Below are 21,743 nucleotides of genomic sequence, written 5' to 3' on the forward strand. Positions count from 1 at the left end.
TTGACCACCCGTTCTGGACATTTTTCCACCTCTAGCTGTGAATGGGGTTGCAAAATTGATATGTAATGTGGAGGTCTTTCGCATATGCTCAACCAAATGGCAACTGTAGCTAGGAAGGTCTTTACTCAGCTCACCTTGTGTCATTTCACCCATTCCCGAACCAGGAGGCCTTTCTCATGATCATTCATGCCTTATTACCTTAGAGAAAGACTATCCTTGAAGACCAATTGGAAAATTAAGCCGATCAAGAAGTGGCAATGACAGCAGTTATATTCATGCCAGAGGAAGGTCACATAGCACTAAAACTGGGAGGGGCTTCAAGGCTGGTATCAATTTAAAGGCAACATGAAATAAACCATTAAAATTATCTGCTAAATTCAATAGTGAAACGTCTCCATTATTCTACTTTGCAAACTGCACTGGTTAGCAGTAGTATTACAGGTGTAATTCAAAGTGCTGGTTATTACCTACAAACCCCTGGTTCTTATAGCACGTTGTATAGTTATTTAGAGAAACCATGTCTCTCTTACTGTCTCTGCCCACCCTGTAAGATTTGACTTGGCATGTTCTGCATCCCATCTTTTGAACAATGTAGCCAGGACGCAATAGGTATGTCTTTTCTGTCACAGCATTGCCTTGGAAATTTGAGTGGTCCTTACCCCCCTCTCCATTATAAATAAGTCTTGAAAACCTGGCTTTTCCCTCACTCTTTGAGTTAAAATGGGCTGTAGATGTTTTTATTTCTGGGATTATCATCTTGCTTTTTTCATTAGTTTGATGTTGCATTTCTTTGATTTTACATTTGTACACCCACCACCAAGAATTGAGAAATTGGGCAACTTAAAAATGTGAAATAGTTCAACTTCCAGGATTCCTGTTATTATCCTTTGCTCTTAAAATTGTTACGAAAATCTCCTCCTCCTAAAGGAAATTCAGCAGTCTGTTTACACACTTTAGACATCTATTTTTAATTCATTACGTGAGGATATGATATATGTGAAGAAATGTGCATAATGGCTGGAGCAGAGGGCCTTCAGAGATGCCAAGCAAAGTGAAGCCTAACAAAATTACTGTCAATACATTTTAAAAGCACAACATTCATTGTCTGCACAAATGCACATATTAAAATGGGCAAAACAGCATGAAGAACAATTATAAAATAACCCCAAATAAAAATCATTAACAGAAAAAAAACACTGTCTACCTCAAATGAGCCGAAGATTTCCTTACGATACTGTTTCCCTATAAGGAAATGAGAAGTACAACACACAATATATCTACAGAACACTTTATTTTTTTTATAAAAGAACACAAATTGTTCATTTCTCAAAACAGATCGCATAATTTCAATTGAATAAAATTTTGGAGTGGAAGAATTATAACTGGCTGATCAATGGAGGCTTAGACATTAAAATAAATGCAACAAAAGGTTCACATCAAAAAAAGGGAGGAACAGTATTTTTCTATAGACACTGTTATCAATAATCACCATTTACAATCCAACCTGAAGGCCAGAACTATTTGGTCATTTGGAACCAGATACTTTTCACGTGTTTTTGTGGAAAATACTCTTAACAGATGGACTGAAGATCACATTTCCCTCTTGCCAGACTCACTGTTTTATTGCATGCTTTTTCTTTTTAATGCTGGATGCCACAACTGGATTAGTGTTCTGACTAGCTTGCAAAACCTGGAAGAAAAGTACTTGCTATATCAAAAAAATAAAAGAAGTGATGCAGTTAATAGGCTAGGAAAGGAGAATGACATATTCACTAAAGCATTTTCAGATATATGTTCTATGCAGATATATGCCACTGTTTTTATTCACCAAAACTGTTATATTTTATGTATTACAATTAATGATGAAATTATTAAAAAAATATTTGGCCAATGGTTTATTTAATACAGTGCAAAAATATTAAATCATTTTCTTTTTTTTTTCTGAAACAAAAGTCCTAGCCACCAATACTAGTTTTTCAGCATCTTCATAAAGTCTGACAGCACATTTGGTATTTTACATGCTTTATTAAAATTGTATTTGTATTTACAGTATCTGTAGGAACCATCCTCCCACTTTTTGTACTCAAGCACGCACATCCATGCATAGCCTCATTTCACAATGATATGAGGTTAGGCTCCTCACCTTTAAGGAGCTCCCTGGGGATGGAAAAAATACTAATTGAGCTTATTTAAAAAGCAAAGGGAGAATGCATTTGGCCATTACACTCTTTAAAGTTTTTGCATGTGTATGTATACAGACACACACACACACATTATTTATATATATATCTATATATATAACACTGTGTATTTCTTTATATTCTATATACAAAATGACATCAATTGTTCCAGTTAACTGACTGTTCTAGCCAATCTTCAATGCTGCTTTTAGTGACTCATATTTTGGGTTTTCCTCTAAAACAATTCAAGTCTAAGTGAAATAAGGCACAAATATTTTGATTCAGGGAAAAAACAAGCATAGAATGCAGATTTCAGATGATAATGTCTGCAAATAAATTCTCTTCTACCTTTAGAGAATTTTATTTGAAACTATGTAATCTGCAGAGCTCTGAAGTAGTTTACTGTCTGAGCAGTCCCATTTATGTTTCAGCCGCTGTGTTAACTATGAATTCCTTAAAAGAACTAGGTTTTCCATTTAGAGCTCAAAGAGTAGAAATTACACATGAAACACATAAGCCTGTAAATAACAAACTGTTCAAAGGCTTCAACGTGCTGCAAGAAATTACTTTCTTTGCATTTTAAATCCCTGGCCCCCATTAATGAAGCCTTTCCAGACATAGATACATTGCAAAAAAAAAAAAAAGGAATAAAGAAAGAATAAATTTTTGGCAGCACAAAGAATGCCTACTAATCAAATCAAATCTTCATCAGGAAAGGATCATATATAAAACAAATCATTTTCTGTAGTAGATGAAGTGTATCCAAGGTATAGGACATTCTTTGATGGGGAATAAAAGATTACAGTTCCAAAGGCCCCTAACTTTGGTGATTTACAAAGTTCAATCTTGTTTAGTGTGATCCTTGGTATCTTCTTCATCTGTATATTCTGATGGTTCCTCTCCTGGCTTTAGAAGTCTACCTACATAGTCATATTTTTCTGGAAAAGACAAAGTATATTATAATACATATTTTAAAAACCAGTGGATATCATACTATTTATTTCATTTGTTGTTTCAAAGCCATCATAAACGTATACATTAATTTCATGGATGTCTTGTTACAGTCTATTTTCTTGAAGTAATGCATCTGTTTTTGTATTGCAAAAGGCACTTTTAAAATGAAAAGGCACTATGTTCCAAAGACACGTGACCATCACAGTTTTTGTCAGTGTAAAGAAAATACTACATGCTCTCCTTTAGTAACTCCACATGAAAGCAATGCAGGGATCTGGATCAGCTAGCGGGATCGTATTAACACAGAGGATACAGAAGCTTCCAGCTTTTCTTTAAGGACTAAATTGAGATTGCACAGACCTCTTGAGTTAATTGACTCAGATATAAGGATAAAAACAAATTGCTATCTTTAAAAGCTTTAAAAGCAGATCTTTGTGATGTAAGGGAATGGAATGGGAAATATAGGATATGTCCCACTTCTCTAGTATCATTCTCAAAAGATTACTTTTGCGCCCCAGTGTAGAAATTTCTGTCATGAGAATGATGGGGAAAGTTCCTACTGGTAAAAAAAAAAAAAAAAAAATCCCTGTCTTACTTGCAGCTGTGACAAGAAGTTATGAAGACAGTATATAATCAAACACTTCTTCTATATCCCATTTCATCTCTTGATGTGTGGGTTTTGGGCTTTTTTGTACCTGATAATAGAAATCTAGTAAAGTTTTCTTCCTATTATTTCTTTATATATAAATACACATACATACACAAACACATACTTGAATTACTCTACTGTAAAAGAGAAGTCACCACTTTTGTAGTAATATGTGTATATAGTAATTTTAAAAACACTGAAGTGTATTTCTATGGCTTGTTTTCCATTTGATGAAAAGAAATCTTTCAATTAAAATAATTACCTTTAAACTGCATTTCCCATTCCCTAACGCTTTCCATTTGCACAGCATTTAAGTCCGATAAATCATCATATTCATCTCTGAGTGCATCTTTATCTAGACAGAAAGTTGCTAGTCCCCTTGAGGCATCTCTCCCAGCAAATATTCCATAAGGACCTTCTGAAAACAGAAAAAATACATTTATAAAACTAAATATATATAATGGTATACTGTTCATTCTTGTCTATACAGAATGACTAAAGCTTTCTTTAAAATAATTAAACTTGAACAATCTATTACATCTTAAAATATAAAATACTTGAATGCTCATACTTTCAATTACCTATTTTCTTTTAATTCCAGAAAATATTTTGAGAAAGATTGACGAATGTTAAACAAAACAACATTTATTGCAATCATGTAAAATGCTGCAGCTATTGCTCTATTTTACCTGGATCTAATATCACTTAACCCCTTTATGGATTACTGCCTTGTTGTGGCGAAGGGGCTTGCGTAACTCAATGAAGCTATAAGCTATGCCGTGCAGGGCCACCCAAGACAGACAGGTTATAGCAGAGAGTTCTGACAAAATGTGATCCACTGGAGAAGGAAATGGCAAACCACTCCAGTATCTTTGCCATGAAAACCCCATGGACAGTACTAAAAGGCAAAAAGATATGACGCTGGAAGATGAGCCCCTCAGGTCGGAAGGTGTCCAATATGCTACTGGGGAAGAGCAGAGGGCTAGTACTAGTAGCGCCAGAAAGAATGAAGCGACTGGGCCAAAGCCGAAAGGACGCTCAGCTGTGGATATATCTGGTGGTGAAAGGAAAGTCCGATGCTGTAAAGATTTTTTCTCCATAGGAACCTGGAATGTAAGATCCATGAATCAAGGCAAGCTAGACATAGTCAAAAAAGAGATGACAAGACTGAACATCGACATCTTAGGAATCAGCGAACTAAAATGGACAGGAATGGGTGAATTTAACTCAGATGACCATCAGGTATACTACTGTGGGCAAGAATCCCTCAGAAGAAATGGAGTAGCCTTCATAGTCAATAAAAGAATAGGAAAAGCAATACTGGGATACAATCCCCAAAATGACAGAATGATCTCAATTCGAATCCAAGGCAAACCATTCAATATCACAATAGTCCAAATCTATGCCCCAACCACTGGTGCTGAAGAGGATGAAATTGACCGGTTCTATGAAGCCCTACAGTACCTTATAGAATTAACACCAAAAAATGATGTCCTTATCATCATGGGGGATTGGAATGCTAAGGTAGGAAGCCAAAAGATAACCGGAATAACAGGCAAGTTTGGCCTTGGAGTACAAAATGAAGCAGGGCACAGGCTAATAGAATTTTGTCAAGAGAATACGATGGTCATAACAAACACTCTTTTCCAACAACCCAAGAGACGGCTCTACACGTGGACGTCACCAGACGGTCAACATAGAAATCAGATTGACTATGTGCTCTGCAGCCAAAGATGGAGAAGCTCTATACCAGTGTTTCCAAACTTGACAATTTTAAGGCATGTGGACTTCAACTCCCAGAATTCCACAGCCAGTGGAATTCTGGGAGTTGAAGTCCACATGCCTTAAAATTGTCAAGTTTGGGAAACACTGCTCTATACAGTCAGTAAAAACAAGACCAGGAGCTGACTGTGGCTCAGATCATGAGCTTCTCGTTGCAAAATTTAGGCTTAAATTGAAAAAAGTAGGGAAAAGCACTAGGCCACTCAGGTATGAACTAAATCATATTCCTGATGAATATACAGTAGAGGTGACAAATAGATTTAAGGAACTGGATCTGATAGACAGAGTGCCTGAAGAACTATGGATGGAAGTTCGCAACATTGTACAAGAGGTAGCAACTAAAACCATCCCAAAGAAAAAGAAATGCAAGAAAGCAAAATGGCTGTCTGAGGAAGCTTTGCAAATAGCTGAGGAAAGAAGGGAAGCGAAAGGCAAAGGAGAAAGAGAAAGATACACCCAATTGAATGCAGAATTCCAGAGAGTAGCTAGAAGAGATAAGAATGCCTTCTTAAATGAACAGTGCAAAGAAATAGAAGAAAACAACAGAATAGGGAGGACCAGAGATCTCTTCAAGAAAATTGGAGATATGAAGGGAACGTTTCATGCAAAGATGGGCATGATAAAGGACCAAAATGGCAGAGACCTAACAGAGGCAGAAGAGATTAAGAAGAGATGGCAAAACTACACAGAAGAACTATACAAGAATGAGCTTAACATCCCAGATAACCACAATGAGATGGTCACTGACCTCGAACCAGACATCCTAGAATGTGAAGTGAAATGGGCCTTAGAAAATCTGAGCAACAACAAAGCTAGTGGAGGTGACAGTATTCCAGCTGAGCTATTCAAAATCTTAAAAGACGATGCAGTAAAAGTGCTACACTCAATTTGCCAGCAAATTTGGAAAACTCAACAGTGGCCACAGGATTGGAAAAGGTCAGTTTACATTCCAATTCCAAAGAAAGGCAATGCCAAAGAATGTTCAAACTATCGCACCATTGCACTCATTTCACATGCTAGTAAAGTTATGCTTAAAATCCTACAAGCTAGACTCCAGCAGTATGTGGATCGAGAACTACCAGAAGTACAGGCAGGATTTCGAAGAGGCAGAGGAACTAGAGATCAAATTGCCAACATACGCTGGATCATGGAGAAAGCTAGGGAGTTCCAGAAAAACATCTACTTCTGCTTCATTGACTACGCAAAAGCCTTTGATTGTGTGGATCACAACAAATTGTGGCAAGTTCTTAAAGAGATTGGAGTACCAGACCATCTCATTTGTCTCTTGAGAAACCTATATGCGGGTCAAGAAGCAACAGTGAGAACCGAACACGGAACCACTGATTGGTTCAAAATTGGAAAAGGAGTCCGGCAAGGCTGTATACTGTCGCCCTGCCTATTTAACTTATATGCAGAGCACATCATGAGAAAGGCAGGGCTAGATGAATCAAAAGTTGGAATTAAGATTGCCGGGAGAAATATCAACAACCTAAGATATGCAGATGATACCACTCTAATGGCAGAAAGTGAAGAGGAACTAAAGAGCCTCTTGATGCGGGTGAAGAAGGAGAGTGCAAAAGTTGGCTTGAAACTCAACATTAAGAAAACCAAAATCATGGCATCCGGCCCTCTCAATTCCTGGCAAATAGATGGGGAAGAAATGGAGGTAGTGACAGATTTTATTTTTCTGGGCTCCAAGATCACCTCAGATGGGGACTGCAGCCAAGAAATTAAAAGACGCTTGCTCCTGGGGAGGAAAGCTATGGCAAATCTAGACAGCATACTAAAAAGCAGAGACATCACCCTGCCAACAAAAGTGCGTATAGTCCAGGCCATGGTTTTCCCAGTTGCAATGTATGGCTGTGAAAGTTGGACCATAAGAAAGGCTGAGCAACAAAGAATTGAGGCCTTTGAACTATGGTGCTGGAGAAGACTCCTGCGAGTCCCTTGGACTGCAAGGCGTTCAAACCGGTCAGTCCTAGAAGAGATCAACCCCGACTGCTCTTTAGAAGGCCAGATCCTGAAGTTGAAACTCAAGTACTTTGGCCACCTAATGAGAAGGAAGGATTCACTGGAGAAGAGCCTAATGCTGGGAAAGATTGAGGGCAATAGAAGAAGGGGACGACAGAGAATGAGATGGCTGGATGGAGTCACTGAAGCAATAGGTGTGAATTTAAATGGACTCCAGAAGATGGTAGAGGACAGGAAGACCTGGAGGAACGTTGTCCATGGGGTCGCGATGGGTCGGACACGACTTTCCAGTTAACAACAACAAAATATCACTTAAGGGATAGTATGGCCAACAAACATGATCCTTCTTCTACAAAACTTATAAGAGTATCCATACAAACAAAGCAGAGTCATTACCACTGATTATATAAAGCAATAACCTACACAGATTTTGCACCAAAACTCTTAAAAGATGTTAAAAAGTATATGAAGGCATTGAACATTTTCATTTAGGTACAAAATTCAAATGAGACGTTATGTTCCCTGAAAAATTGGGGTGTTTCACTGTTTTAAAGAAACTAAAGAAATTTAGCATTCTAACCAGTATTTATCAAATTATCAAAATAATCTTTGGAAATAGCTTATCTGTAATTTGAAGGTTTTATATAACCTTTATATAAAAATAATATAAAGAATTTCATACTAGAAACAACCTTTTTTTATTGAACAAACTCTGTTTACAGGTAGTCTTCAACTTACAATCCTTCATTTAGTGATCGTTCAAAGTTACAACAGCACTCACAAAAGTAAATGACTTTTTCGCACGTTCAACTTTTCCAGCATCTCCTTGGTCACATGATCAAAATTTGGATACTTGGCAACTGGCTCATATTTATGAGAGTTGTAGAGTTGTGGGGTCACGTAATCACCTTTTGCAACCTTCTGACAAGCAAAGTCAATGGAGAAGCCAGATTCACTTAATAAATTTACGAACTTAACTGCAGTGATTCACTTACCAACTGTGGCAATAAAGAATGTAAAAGTGGGTAAAACTCACTTAACAAGTGTCTCGTTTTGCAACGGAAATTTTGGGCTCAATTGTTGTAAGTCGAGGACTATCTGTATTATGTGCTTATATTAAACAGGTTACATAGAGTTATTAATGTATCACTGGATTTCAATATTTCAGTAGAATGCACTTGGGTACTAGACTGACTAAATAATATATGCATATATAACTGTGTATTTATTTGCAGCTTCAAGACAGTGTTCATTCCCTGGACTAGTCTCTACAGTTTTCTTGGCATGTTTTTGGAAGTGGTTTGCCATTGCCTTCTTCATAGGCTGATAGAGGGTGACTGGCACAAGGTGACACTATTGACTTCACGACTAAAATTCATGGTCTCAGTTTCTAATCTAGTTCCTTAATTATTAATCCAAATTGGGTCATTGTGTGGTGTGTGTGTATACACAGATGCACACAAATTATTTGTGCTAAAATGTGAAATGCAAAAATGTATAACTTTTCTGAAATTACTTGTCTCTAATATTGTACAAACTTTGTTTTACAGTAAAGAGGTGTTTCTGCAAATTTAATGGTATTTATGTGCTAAACAATTATAGAACAAATAATGTTAGCATTTCTGTAACAATAAGGGAGCTAACATTTAACTCTTCGTCTTAAAAAAAACAACTTTGGACAAATATAAAATTAAGATACAGACCCCAGGTGTAAGATGCTCAACGTTGCACATACAGATCATAAAACTTTTCAATGGATGCTCTCAGCTGGTAAGGCAAATAAGAGATTTCTTGCAATCCCAATGATTTTTACACAAGCATAAAGATTAAGATAATCTTATTATTGAGCAATTGCTTCGGGAATTATAAATTCACTCATGTACAGAAAGTAGAACCATATCCAACCTGTAAATATATATTTGCAACACATAACCAAGTTTTGAAAAACGAATCTCTGAAATATTTGCCCATATTAAAATGCTAGGACTTCAGAGAAATGCACATCTTGAGGTATAACTGAGTATTTCTTCTCTGCCATATTTTTTGTATTATGACTAAGTACTATAGTGATATGTTTTAAGAACACAACATAGCAATGTTAGCTGAAGTTTTACATACTTCATTCACATGAACATATTATCATTTTTGTAAAAGTCAGCTGTATATTTGGTAGCAGCTTTCTAATGATCTAGCACAAGGGTGTCAAACTCGCAGTGTCACGTGACGTGACATATCATGACTTTTTTTTCACTGCCGGCAATGGGGTGGGCGCGGTTAGTAAGCTCTGCTATAATCTAAAAAAGCAAATGCATTTATTCAAATTGTTTATGTCATAGAAATATGGTATTATCCATGCTGCCATTTTCTGAAACTGCTAATTTTTTCAAGGCTTGGGGCAAGTTTCTTATAGAACACATCACAGTAGGATGGTTAGACATCAATACACAAAAGAAAATATGCAATGCCCAAAATTTTACACTACTGTAGAAAGAGTAGGTAATATAACAATACTCTATTTCTTTAATTGTAGGTAAACTCTATTTCTTTAATTGTAGGTAAATTGCCCCAATTTAGTTCAATACAAGTTTTTTTTCCCTACATTTTCCTTGCAGAACCTCTACCCATAACTAAAAAGCTCCTCATTAAAAAAAAAACAATTGCAGATGAAGAAGAAATTCCCAAAACTGCCAGACCATCCATACTTTCTTTGCTTTTGAAAAAAAAAAACATTCAAGGGAATGAAACATGCTGCATCACAGATTAGAATGAAAGTTTGCATCACAGATTAGAAAAAAACAACATTTTAGAAATTCAGTATTCATAAATCTTTCCCCAGGATGAAATCTGTATTTTGTGCTCTCCGCAACATTTGGGATTTTATCTTAAATGAACTCTCAAAAAATAAACTTGAGAAACTTCCCAAGAGAATTGTTTATTTGGGGGGGGGGGGGAAATGAATTTAAAGAAATGTTAAATCGTAAAAATAAGAAAAATAAATAAATTTCTTAAAATAGCTCTTTCAGCTCAGTCTGATTAGAGGGATTCTCTTTCCTATTATTATCAATGGAACTGAGAAAAAAATACCTTTGGTTGAACTATATGTCTCTTTACAATGAATTTACAATCTCAATTATGTTATTTTCAGTGATAGATGATTTATTATTTTGATATACAATAAAGCTGTAGAAGATAAAAAAAATCTGATTATAATAATGCATAAGAATTTATAGTTTAATAAATTTTAGAACGTATTGACAAAAAGTAAGAATATAAAGCACTTTTCAATAAAAGAATCAGAATATATTGACCCAATATATTTAGCCTGTTGATAAAAGCTAAAATCCCATAGGTTTCAGTATGTTCAATTGAAATCTGTGTATGTATCATTGCAGAAACAAACATAACTCCTGGCCTTGAAATTGTCATGGCAAAGCTCACAAGATTTTGAAGGGAATGCTATCCATGTTGTATTCTAGAACATTAAGTAAAAACAAGTTTAGATTAAAGACAGGTACCATAGTAATAACAAACTCTTCAAAAAACTAACTTTGAATATTTCGCTCCCTTTAGAATTCCACTTACAAAAGAAACAGGCAACCTACAACAAAGATAGTCAATTTTCTTCAGCAGATTCTGAATTTTCATTTAGAAAAAATTGACTCCTGAGGGAATTTATAGAGTATGGCCAACAAACCAATATAATAATAGAATTTTCAGAGTTGCTATCTCATGACAATTCAAGGAACAGGATCAATGCATTAACACTCAAAGAGGCTTGATTATAATTATTCTGACCCTTACTGCAGTTGCAATAAAATGAAAAATAAACATAATCTAGAAATTTTCTGAAGAACATAACATGAATGGTGGCTCACAGGCCAGTAATGGCGAACCTTTTAGAGACCGAGTGCCCAAACTACAACCCAAAACCCACTTATGTATTGTCAGGTACTGGGTGGGCATGGCCCATTGGATGGGTGTGGCCCACTGGGTGGGCATGGCTGCGGTGGTAACGGCAGACTGGGTGGGACTAAAAAGTTCAATCAATCAATTCCAACTTTGCGAGATCTTTTTTCCCCGCGAGAAGTTGAAATTGATTGATTGAACCTTTTTTTTTTTTAATGCACATGGCAGTGGAGGCTTAAAGCGAAAAGGTTTTATAAAACCCAGTTGAAGGCCGAGGACTGGGGCAACGGCATGCGTGCCCACAGACAGGGCTCTGAGTGCCGCCTCTGGCACCCGTGCCATATGTTCGCCACCACAGTCATAGGCCTTGCACTTCTGTTCTGAAGTGTGGTCTTTTTTTCATAACCTCTCCTTTTGAAACCATTAATTCATTCTTTTGGCACACATGAAAGAGATTTTAAAGGTGTATCTTCTTCAATCTTTTCTCAGAAATTTTATTCTTTATACCTGTTTCATATATCACACTGAACCTTAATTATTTAGTATTATACATCATAATCACTACTTCCTAATTTTCCTACTGTTCACAGAGAATTTGGGGGAGAAATGCATGCATGCCACTAATACATGATTTTTTTTTAAATAAAAAGTTTTTTATTTTCCATTTATTCATACAAAATACAATTCAATTAAAATAAATTCCTAACCATTGGTACCGCCTGCCCATTCCCCCCAGGCTGAGTCCACCCTCTCTAATCCTTCCCTACTTCCCTCCTCTTTCTCTCCTCCCCTCCTACTCTCTTCCCCTCCCCTTCTCCTCTAACCCTCCTACTTCCTCCCTGCTCCTTCCTCCCCTCTCATCCCTCTCACACACATGAACGCAGCATAGGGGAAATGCCCAAGCATTTACCATGACTATATTATCATTACCCACCCAACCACCCACCTTCAACCTTCTTAAGAAAGGTAAAATTAATATGTAATTAGTTTTTGGCAAATCCTAATGTGACACCAGAAAAAAAAAATTTCCTTTTTAAAAAGTTTTCTGTACTTTTTACAAAATTTAGGAAAAAGAATGTGTCTGTTAAAATGCTGAGGAAGAGAAACATACAAAAATTCTAACTATTGTTATCAGGAAGGATTTGATTTAAATCAGGAGTAAAAAGGCTTGATTTAAATCAAATCGATTTAAATAAGAATTTTTAAAGAGCAACTGTCATCTCTGTCCTGCAGCGGCTCCTCCTCTGACCCGCTGTTGACTCATCGACAGTCCCATTCATTTTAATGGAATGGCTGGTAATGCTGCAGTGACACAACAAGGTGAGGGATGTGGCTAGCAGCAGGTGAGTGGATGCCTGCTAACAGGCACTACCACGATAGATCTGAAATGACAGGTGCTCTTTAAATGTAAGGACTCATTCTTGCTGGTAGTTAGAATCTTTATTATTTGCAAACAAAATGAAGGTTTCCTAATTTAGAATAATAAGCTGTCAGGTTAGTAAAACAGCGATATCAGAACTGATTTTAGGTTAATAGGTTAATCATACATAGTTGGAGAACTACTCAAATTCTTTTAAATTAAAACACTTAGAGCCTAGTACAGATGCATTTCTCTTCAAACAATCATACAGTTGGTAGTGTACACAGAGTTGCAAAACAATGGGATAAAGGAATAGTCCTGAACTTTGTTTTATGGTTTATTTCACAGTTACTGTGAAATTGTTTGACTGCATCAATGCAGTACATGTTACAGCTTGCAGAGCTTGGATTCATTGAATGAATTTACCAAAAATGTAAATATTGCAGAATATACAGCCTCATGCTACATAACTAATCCCTATTTCATGCTGAATAAACTAAATTATTAATGTATCTTAAATAGAAAACTATCTTTAGATAGATTTTTACTCCAAAAGCATTTTATTAAAATAAATTTGATAAAAATAAAAAAAAATCTGATTTAAATTTTAAAAAATCCATTTATTATTATTATTATTTAAAAAATCATTGGTTGTTATCCACCCTGCTATAAATAACTTGAAGGTATCAAAACCAAACTGCAGTTTCAAACATTCTTACAATAATGTATTGCAATATATTAAGGTAATCATTAAAACAAATTAACATGCTAAAGGGAAGATTGTTAATTATCACATTCTCTGGCATTAAGCACTTCCTGAAAATACAGTAGTTTTTTATATGGCCACACCAGTACTTAAAAGACAAATATTAAGCTAATGTATACTACTACCACAAAAAGCTTTATCATATCTGCTAGACTCCCTGTATTACATTTTTGAAATTTTAATTTAACAAAATTAAATGGAATCTGATATGCTGTAAAATCTCTCTGTTAATAGGCATTCTTTTTAAATTAAAAAACAAAAAAATAGTTGTTGCTATCTGGTGCTTTGGGGGTTAGGGGAGACACCTCCTCAGAGAAAAAGACAAAACTGAAAGAAGCAAAATACTGAAATCCTGAAAAGTAAAAGCAGTTGTTTACCAACATGCCTTCAGGGAAAGAGATTTTGTGATTGTTAACTAAATCCATGGCATGTACTCTCAAAATGACAAATGTGCCTATTTATCCCAGTGTTGTATGCTCTACAGTCTACACCAGAGGTGTCAAGCTGCCAGACGCACCACATGTAAGCTGCGCCCACCCCGTTGCCGGCAATGGCAAAACCAGCTCGATACATTGTGCGATGTCATGTGACATCTCGAGTTTGACATGTCTGGTTTACACTATACTAGATTGGGGTGGGATATTTCCAGTGGTTCATCAAAACATTTGTTGATTGACATATGTAAGAAATAATTCAGCTAAAAAGTGAACAAATCTACAGAAATACCTGATAGGTGAACAGGAAACGCTCTCTTGATGAATCTCTTGTAGAGTTTACAAATATCACAATAGGTATGCTTAATTCCATTTTTTTGAATATATTTCTCAGTCAGGTCTTTATTTTTCTTCTAATCATATATCTAATTACTCCATTATACAGTAATTTCTATTACTGAAGAAAATATATGAATAAAACTAATATGAAATGTTATGCACCAAACTAGTCCTCCTTTTCATTCACCTATATTTATATCACAGCAGATTGTTTACAAGCCAATTCCACTTCAAAAGCAAATTCTGATATACCAAAAGAATTATTTAAGAAACCTATCTAGGCAACCCGATACCTACTCATAAATTTTATTTTTTTCCATTTAATAACTTTTCTTGTCCTATCTACATACTATTACATTTCTCCCATTTGGCTCCTTCAATTAGCCCAAACAGTGCATTTATAGCAAAACATTTTTTGAATCAAGGTACCTCAAATCCACTAACTTATAAAGAATGTGTATAAAATCCAAGACCCATTACACCATGTAACTGATATTTCAAGGATCTATATTATCAGTTGCATTCATAAAGTGTGGTCACTATGGTCAGCCGTGGTCACAACTGTGATTTCTGATGCATCCTGTCAACTTCCCACAAGCAAAATCAATGGGGAAGGCAGAGGGAAATCAGAAGTCACTCCTGTTCTCATTGCTTTTTTGCTAGCTGTTAAATAATTTGGCTTCTCTGTTTAGGAAATATCTCAGAAAGTTTTGCTAGATCAGGAAGAGTTCCAATCCAGCCACACCTAAGCATTTTTCAGTCCCTAGGAATTCAGTAGGAGCCCAAGGTATGAATGTGAATACAATGGTACATCAGTACTTGTTAATTGTTCTGGGAGGTTAGACAAGTACCAAACAAACCACATGACTTATCACATGACCCTTTGTTTCACTGGGAAGGACTTCCTGTCTGCTCCTTTTCCTATGTCAGCAATCTTCCCAGCATAGCCGATTTCTTGTCTGCCCTCTGTGGCCATCTCCATTTTCTTTTCAAAGCACGTTGAGTACCAGACAAACAAGTACTGTGACAACATTTTTGTGTCAAAATGTGTTGTGTACCAAATTCAACAAGTCAAGCAGTCAAGTACTGAGGTATCACTATATAGCTGAAATCAACAGAACTAGGAAATGTACCCATTTAAACATTACATATCCAATATGGGATGAATGACATCTTGCTTACCCAATGTTATTTTGCTCTTGGATTTAATAGTTTAGAATTTACCTTTCTAGCATTTATTTCAATCTCAGATCAAAAAGCATATTATTAAATGCATGCCATGTCCAAAGAAGGATCACAGATGTGCCCATAATTATATTTTGAGATGTTACAATTTTGTATGAAGCCCACAGAATACACTACAGATACATGTAGTTTCCCATCAATGATAGATGATAATCTTGAGTCGGTATAGGCAATCATCATTTAACAACCAAAATTGGGACAAGTAATGTAGTCATTAAATGAACGGTGCTTAGGTTTTTATTTCCTTTGCTTTACAGTGTCAGAAAGACATAATCCCAAACAGCCAGGTTAGTCCAAGCAGCAGGGAAGGCTTGTGGAACTTTGTCACAAGGAAGCCAGGTAAAAGGGCAAATTGTATAGCACTTTTCTCCACTCCCTGGCCCTTTAAAATGCTTATCCCAATGATGAGATTATTAACAAGAGAATGTTTGTATTTACATTCATTGGAGAGGAAGGAATTGCAAAAGAGTAAGCAGACACACAATGGGAAGAGACATTGAAACAAAAGCACTAACACCAGTAGTTTGCCTAGCAAGTAACTTAGGAGGCAAAAGGAAGCTTTCAATCTGAAACTGATTATGGTCTAATCAGTTACATGCAGCAACTGTCAGTCTAGGGTTCTAATTTAGTAATTAAGATTATAGAGCTGAATTTATTAACTTGTGTTGGAATTTTTTAGGGATACAATACTCTACCCAGAAAAGTAGCTGAAGGAGAGATACCTTCTTTAAGCAATCTGCTCTGTGAGGGGGAGAAAAAAACCCCAAGACAACGCATACTACCTGACGGTAATAGTGAATATGTTACAGAGATGGACGCTGCAAATATCATACATGCAGGCATTTATTGCAACGTTACTTGTTCATCAACGTCACAATTGCAAACAGTTATTGTCCGAGGCAGTCACTAAATATATTTTTTGTTTATGGTACATTCTACAGTGCCTTCTATTGTACATTCTGAAGCACAGCAGAAATGTTACTCTTGAGGAAGGCAGAACCATATATAGTTTCTGGCCAAATCTGATTTCTGCAGCTATTCAATTGTTCACTAAATCCATGCCTTTCAGGTGGCTGGAAAAGTGCAGTTGGATTTGGGAGATAAATAACTCTTTGAATCAAGAAAGGGGCAGCCAATCCTGAAAGGGGCAGTAATGTATTCCCTCTTGAAGGGACTTTTTTAACTTAATCCATCTACTAAATACTGGCACCTAATGGGCCCCAGATGTGTCTTCTATTTTGCAGCACCCATCCCCAAATTTGGCAGGCTTTAAGAAAAGTCCTAAGTCCTGGTTCCCTCAGGTACTAGGCCAGGGACTTCTATAACTTTGCTGGAATTATATGAGGTATTTGGCTCCCAACACGATATATTTTATATTTTGTTTTACCTTTATTATTTTCCTGCACTGAAGTTTTCAATCCTGTAACGATCTACAGTTGCTTAACAAGTTAACATATAAATTTAATAAATCACACTGGACAACTTTATGCAATTTCCTCTTTCGGAAGAATATTTTAAAGTTGATGGTGAGGATTTAGCTTCAGAGAATCCTACAGGAAAATATATTATGTAGACCCTTTCTATTCAAAGTTCAATCCTAGATGAGGCAGGAACAACATTGGCTATCCTGGTTGATAACCTCTACTACAGTGGTTCTCAACCTTTTTAATGCTGTGACCCCCAACCGGTCGTAAATCGAGGACTACTCAACCAGTCGTAAGTCGAGGACTACTCAACTGGTGCAGCACCGTTTGCAGAATGGGACTTTTGGCGGACTCAGCAGGGCAGAGACAGCCTGGACAATTACTATTGGCTTTTGAAAGCCAATAGAATTAGACTCTATTCAAGAGAGTCTATTCTATTGGCTTTCAAAATCCAATAGAATAAAAGGGAGTAGCACAGCTAAGGAAAAGGGAAAAAATGGCGGATTGCGTTGTTTGGCGACCCGTGAAATGGTCGTTCGACCCCAAATGGGGTCCCAACCCACAGGTTGAGAACTACTGCTCTACTAGGACATGAGTGCTCTCCTGAACTTATTGGACCCCTCAGCAACGTTGATATAATCTACCATATCCAGCTGGAGATTCTACTAGGAATGAGTAAGGGGCACTATTTGTGGTGGTTCTCTTATCTGAATGGATCATTCTCAATGCCTGGGAGAAGAGTGTGTCAAGTCCTTGGCTCTTCCACTGAGAGACATGTTAGAGCGTTCTCTCCCGTGCTTTTCACTAACTACACAAAACTGCAGGGAGAGTGACATATCATCAATATATTGATGATTACTACATATTGCTACCCAAACTGAGCCAAATATGTTGCAGAAATTCTAACTCAGTGTTTGGAAGCTGTAAGAATTTAGATGGCCAAAACAAGATCAGATGCCTTCATGCAGGATAGAATTATCTTTACATAATCCATCTGTTTTGATCTCAATCACTATTTTGGCTCTAGAAACTTCTGCATTCCCTCTAAAAGAGGACTGCAACTTGGAAGTCCTTCTGGAATTGTGGGTACTGCTTAAACAATAGTTGGAAGCTGTGGCCAGGAAAGCTTTTTCCCAGTTGGGCTGATGTGCCAGATGTGTGGAACTTTTTCTAGAAGGGATCTCTTAAAACAGTGATTCATATCCTCATCATTTTGAGGCTAATATATTGCCTTTTTCATGGCACTGCTCTTGAAGATGATTCACTAGCAGCAATTAATTCAGAACATAACATTTAGTAGTATGACAGCTATACTGAGATCACTACACTGATTGCTAGCAGGCTTTCAATTCTAATTCAAAGTGCTGATTTTAACCTTATATAGCTTGTCACCTATGTATTTGCAGGAGCATCTCTCCCAGCCAGAGTCTTTATCACTCTGTTTATATTCCCAAAGGATTAGAAATCATTTTATTTCAAAAGGGCTTTTAAGAGAGACAATATGTTTGGGGCACATTATTTTGAATTCTCTTGAAATACATGGTAAAGAATGTTCAAGAAAAACTTAAAAAACTCTAAACATCACATGGGAAGACGCTGAAGTACTCCCAAAAATGCTGGAGATCCGTTGCTGCTTGATATGCTACACAGCATGGGAGTATCTAATACTAATAAAAATATAATATTTATACTTTTGAGTAAACTGTCTTAAGTATAAGGATTGGTATAGAAATGTTATAATTGATGTATTTAGATTTTATAAACAGTTGTAAAACTACTGTTATATACTCAATATTTACAATACTGATAAACCAATCTCTACAGTGTAGTTTGTACTATGGTAAACATTCATCCTGATACATTAATTTGCTGCAAACTACTATTATGCTCTCCAGAATTAACCAATATCTAGATTAGCAAGATCTAATGGCCCAAGTACAAATTACACATAAGCTACATGAAATATATGTGAAAAGAATTCTGATAGGTTAAACTGGTGTCTCAACTACCTTGCTGGCTTTCAAACTTTATTTACAATATAAATAAATAGCTACGAGAGGCCACTAATTTTTAAATAGCATTCACAATTTTTTTTCACAAAGATTTTTTTTAATATAGCAGCCACTATAACTTTGTATCATTTAACAATATAGGAATTTCAATGGTGCCCCATGCGTGCTATATAAAATATGGTAGTTTTTAAAATAATGTAAGTTCTTTATAATCCTAAGTATTTAAAAGTAGCAGTAAAATTAGTTGATATACCTATTTTACCTACTAAAATGCTTGCCTAAATTAGAAATGGTCTGATGTACTCCATGTTTTCTTTTACTACACACTGCATGTTTCTTTACAGATGTCTGTGACTGTTATTACAATTCTGTACTAATTCATTCACAATAAATTTCAACTATCAAGTTCATTGAAATCTAAATAAGACTAATTTTCTTAGTTGTTACGAATTGTAATGCAAAATATCAATAGTGCAATTCTACGCTATCTTAAAAATACATTCAGTTCATTTTAATTGAAAGCTAGGGATTTTTCCAAGGTAACTATGAGTAGCTATTACTAAAAAACTGTAAGATCAAAACTGCCTACTCATATTCAACACAATGTAATAGGCTGGATTATGGCCCTTATATAATTCCAACTGTTGAAATATCTTCAATTAAGATGACAAGGCAGTCTTAAAGAAATGACAACTCTACCAAGAACTTTGACCAGATTTCGACTTCTTTCTGAAAGAACATATGTTTCCATCAACTCACACAGAAGAATAGAAGAATGTCTATACCTCTTTTATCCAATAAAATAAAGACGCTTCTTTTATCTAATGTTATCTGCTATTAGTGGGCTCACCCAAGATGTTAGCCTGAAATTAGTAATGAATTAAGTGAACCCAAACAATGTAGTAAATCCTGGTTCGGTTAACCACAGATTGGCTTAATATATGAATTACTTGAAAAGATCGTCCTCCCTTCTCCCAAAGGCCTTTCTAACCACAGCAATAGGAAGACACATTATGACCCCAACTGCGTTGAGTCGGTAAGAAAAGCGGCAACCCTCTGTTCTCCCCTCACCGGGCCCGTAGAACTTGCTGCCTTTGGTTACATCGAAGACTTTGCCGTTGACGGCCAGAAGGATGCGCGGCAACCGCGCGCCGTCGTACTCGCGCAGCTGCTCCAGAGTGAAGTCCCGCCGCTTCATGCGGGGCAAGGAGTGGGCCTGACTTTGTTGCGCCGCGCCCCCAGCTCCGATCCTTTTGCCCCAGCGCTTGTAGACCTGATAGGCCAAAAGCGTCACGATCACCAGCGTCAAGATAAATAGCATGTCGAACCAGCTTCCCCAGAGCCAGCTTCCGGACGAGGCACTCGCCGTCTCCGGCGGAGCGTCGCCGCCGCTGCTGCCGCCGTCGCCTTGCTCCGTCCTTAGCTTTCCAATCCCATCGTCCGCCATCACTGCCCAGCCAGCGCCTGCCTGAAAGGAACCGCTCCGCCCCCGTCGGGGAGGAGGGGGAAAGGCAGAGGCGGGGCACCCTCTATGTTTTTTTATTTCTTGCTCCGATTGGTTGCGATTAAGGACACGTCACCCATACTAGCTCGCGCCCAGCAAAAACGAATAAAAAACAGGTGCACGCGGCTACCCAACGGTTGAATTCCACCTTATGACAGGCTTCGTCGGAGAGGGCGGGAGAAAACACGAAATAGAAAAACGCGCCTGCGTCTGTCCTCCCCATCCCCGCCCCCTGCCTTATAGTCACAAAACCTTTGCTCTTCAGTTGCTGTCGGTCTGGGGTTTGGTGGGTGATTGTAGCTGTTGAAATGTAGACGTGCTTGATGGGCTCTGACGTTGCTGCGGGCTGAGCTCGTATACCTCGAATGCTTTTAGTTTATCTTCATTACTATAAATACGCTTCAGAGTCCCGCCCTGCAGCATAAACCAGACAGCACATAGTTGCTTAGTTGGAGAAGGATTTGCGGGGCAGAGTATCAGTGTCCTTTCTCCAATGGAGAAGATGTATAATTTCCTTCGTAAGTCTCAGCCTTATCCAACCAGGTGCCTTCCGGTTGTTTTGGACCCTCAACACCTATAATCTTCGGTGGAATTGGCTAGGGGTTGTGACTGGTGATCTCATTAATAAATGAGCTACAATTGCTGTATGAGGACATAAATAATGATTAGCAGCTCTTGTCTGCATCAGCCACATAACCCGCAAAGCACTAATATTGCTTAATATCCCAAATTTACTCTCAGTCATAATTTCCAGAGACTTTTCATAACATTTGCTAAAAGATCTATCTGTTGCTGCATAAAAGCAACTGAGAGAATTCAAAGATTTTTCCCAGTAATAGAGGATTACTTCACACTGTACATAAAAGCTCTGTATGCTTTTATGTAAAACAAATTAATTTGATTAAAAATGTTATAGTGCTTTTTTTAATGAAAGCATCTTTTATATCAAAGTATTTTAAAATTGCTTTAAAACAAAGCTATATTTAAAAATTTAGTGATTAATTTACAGAAAAAAAGTTGTAGCTGGAATGGTTGGTGTGTGTGTGTGTGCGCGCGCACTCCTCCCACTTGCGCTAAGACTGCCGCAAGGAGGCTAGCTGCCACACGGGCACTAATGGCCCCATTTATCCATGTGCATGGGAGCTAGCGGCCCTGTTTCGCATGCACATGGTTACTACTGCCACCGGCATCATGCGGGCCCTAACAACCCGTTTGTG

General features: G+C 37.1%; 1 protein-coding gene across 1 annotated transcript; it reads right to left on the reverse strand.

Moving 5' to 3' along the window:
• Nucleotides 1-1,272: 1,272 nt before the first annotated feature.
• Nucleotides 1,273-20,514, reverse strand: PGRMC2 (progesterone receptor membrane component 2). The gene is made up of 3 exons (XM_039325994.1): nucleotides 20,094-20,514; nucleotides 4,046-4,201; nucleotides 1,273-3,118 (listed from the first exon to the last, which is right to left on the reverse strand). Exons 1-3 carry the CDS (start codon nucleotides 20,467-20,469, stop codon nucleotides 3,021-3,023), a joined length of 630 nt encoding a protein of 209 aa, XP_039181928.1. The 5' UTR covers nucleotides 20,470-20,514; the 3' UTR covers nucleotides 1,273-3,020.
• Between the last annotated feature and the right edge of the window lie 1,229 nt (nucleotides 20,515-21,743).

This window comes from Crotalus tigris, unplaced genomic scaffold (genome assembly GCF_016545835.1).
Source record: "Crotalus tigris isolate CLP2741 ecotype Arizona unplaced genomic scaffold, ASM1654583v1 scf7180000024339.11422700, whole genome shotgun sequence".
NCBI classification, from domain to species: Eukaryota; Metazoa; Chordata; class Lepidosauria; order Squamata; family Viperidae; genus Crotalus; species Crotalus tigris.

What these genes read in the sequence shown, in the direction of transcription:
- PGRMC2 (XM_039325994.1), bottom strand. Translation starts at nt 20,469, where the DNA reads ATGGCGGACGATGGGATTGGAAAGCTAAGGACGGAGCAAGGCGACGGC. An exon ending in CAGCAAGTTCTACGGGCCCG is followed by an intron (nt 4,202 to 20,093) that starts GTGAGGGGAGAA and finishes TTCTGTTTTCAG; the next exon opens with AAGGTCCTTATGGAATATTT. An exon ending in ATGGGAAATGCAGTTTAAAG is followed by an intron (nt 3,119 to 4,045) that starts GTAATTATTTTA and finishes TGTCTTTTCCAG; the next exon opens with AAAAATATGACTATGTAGGT.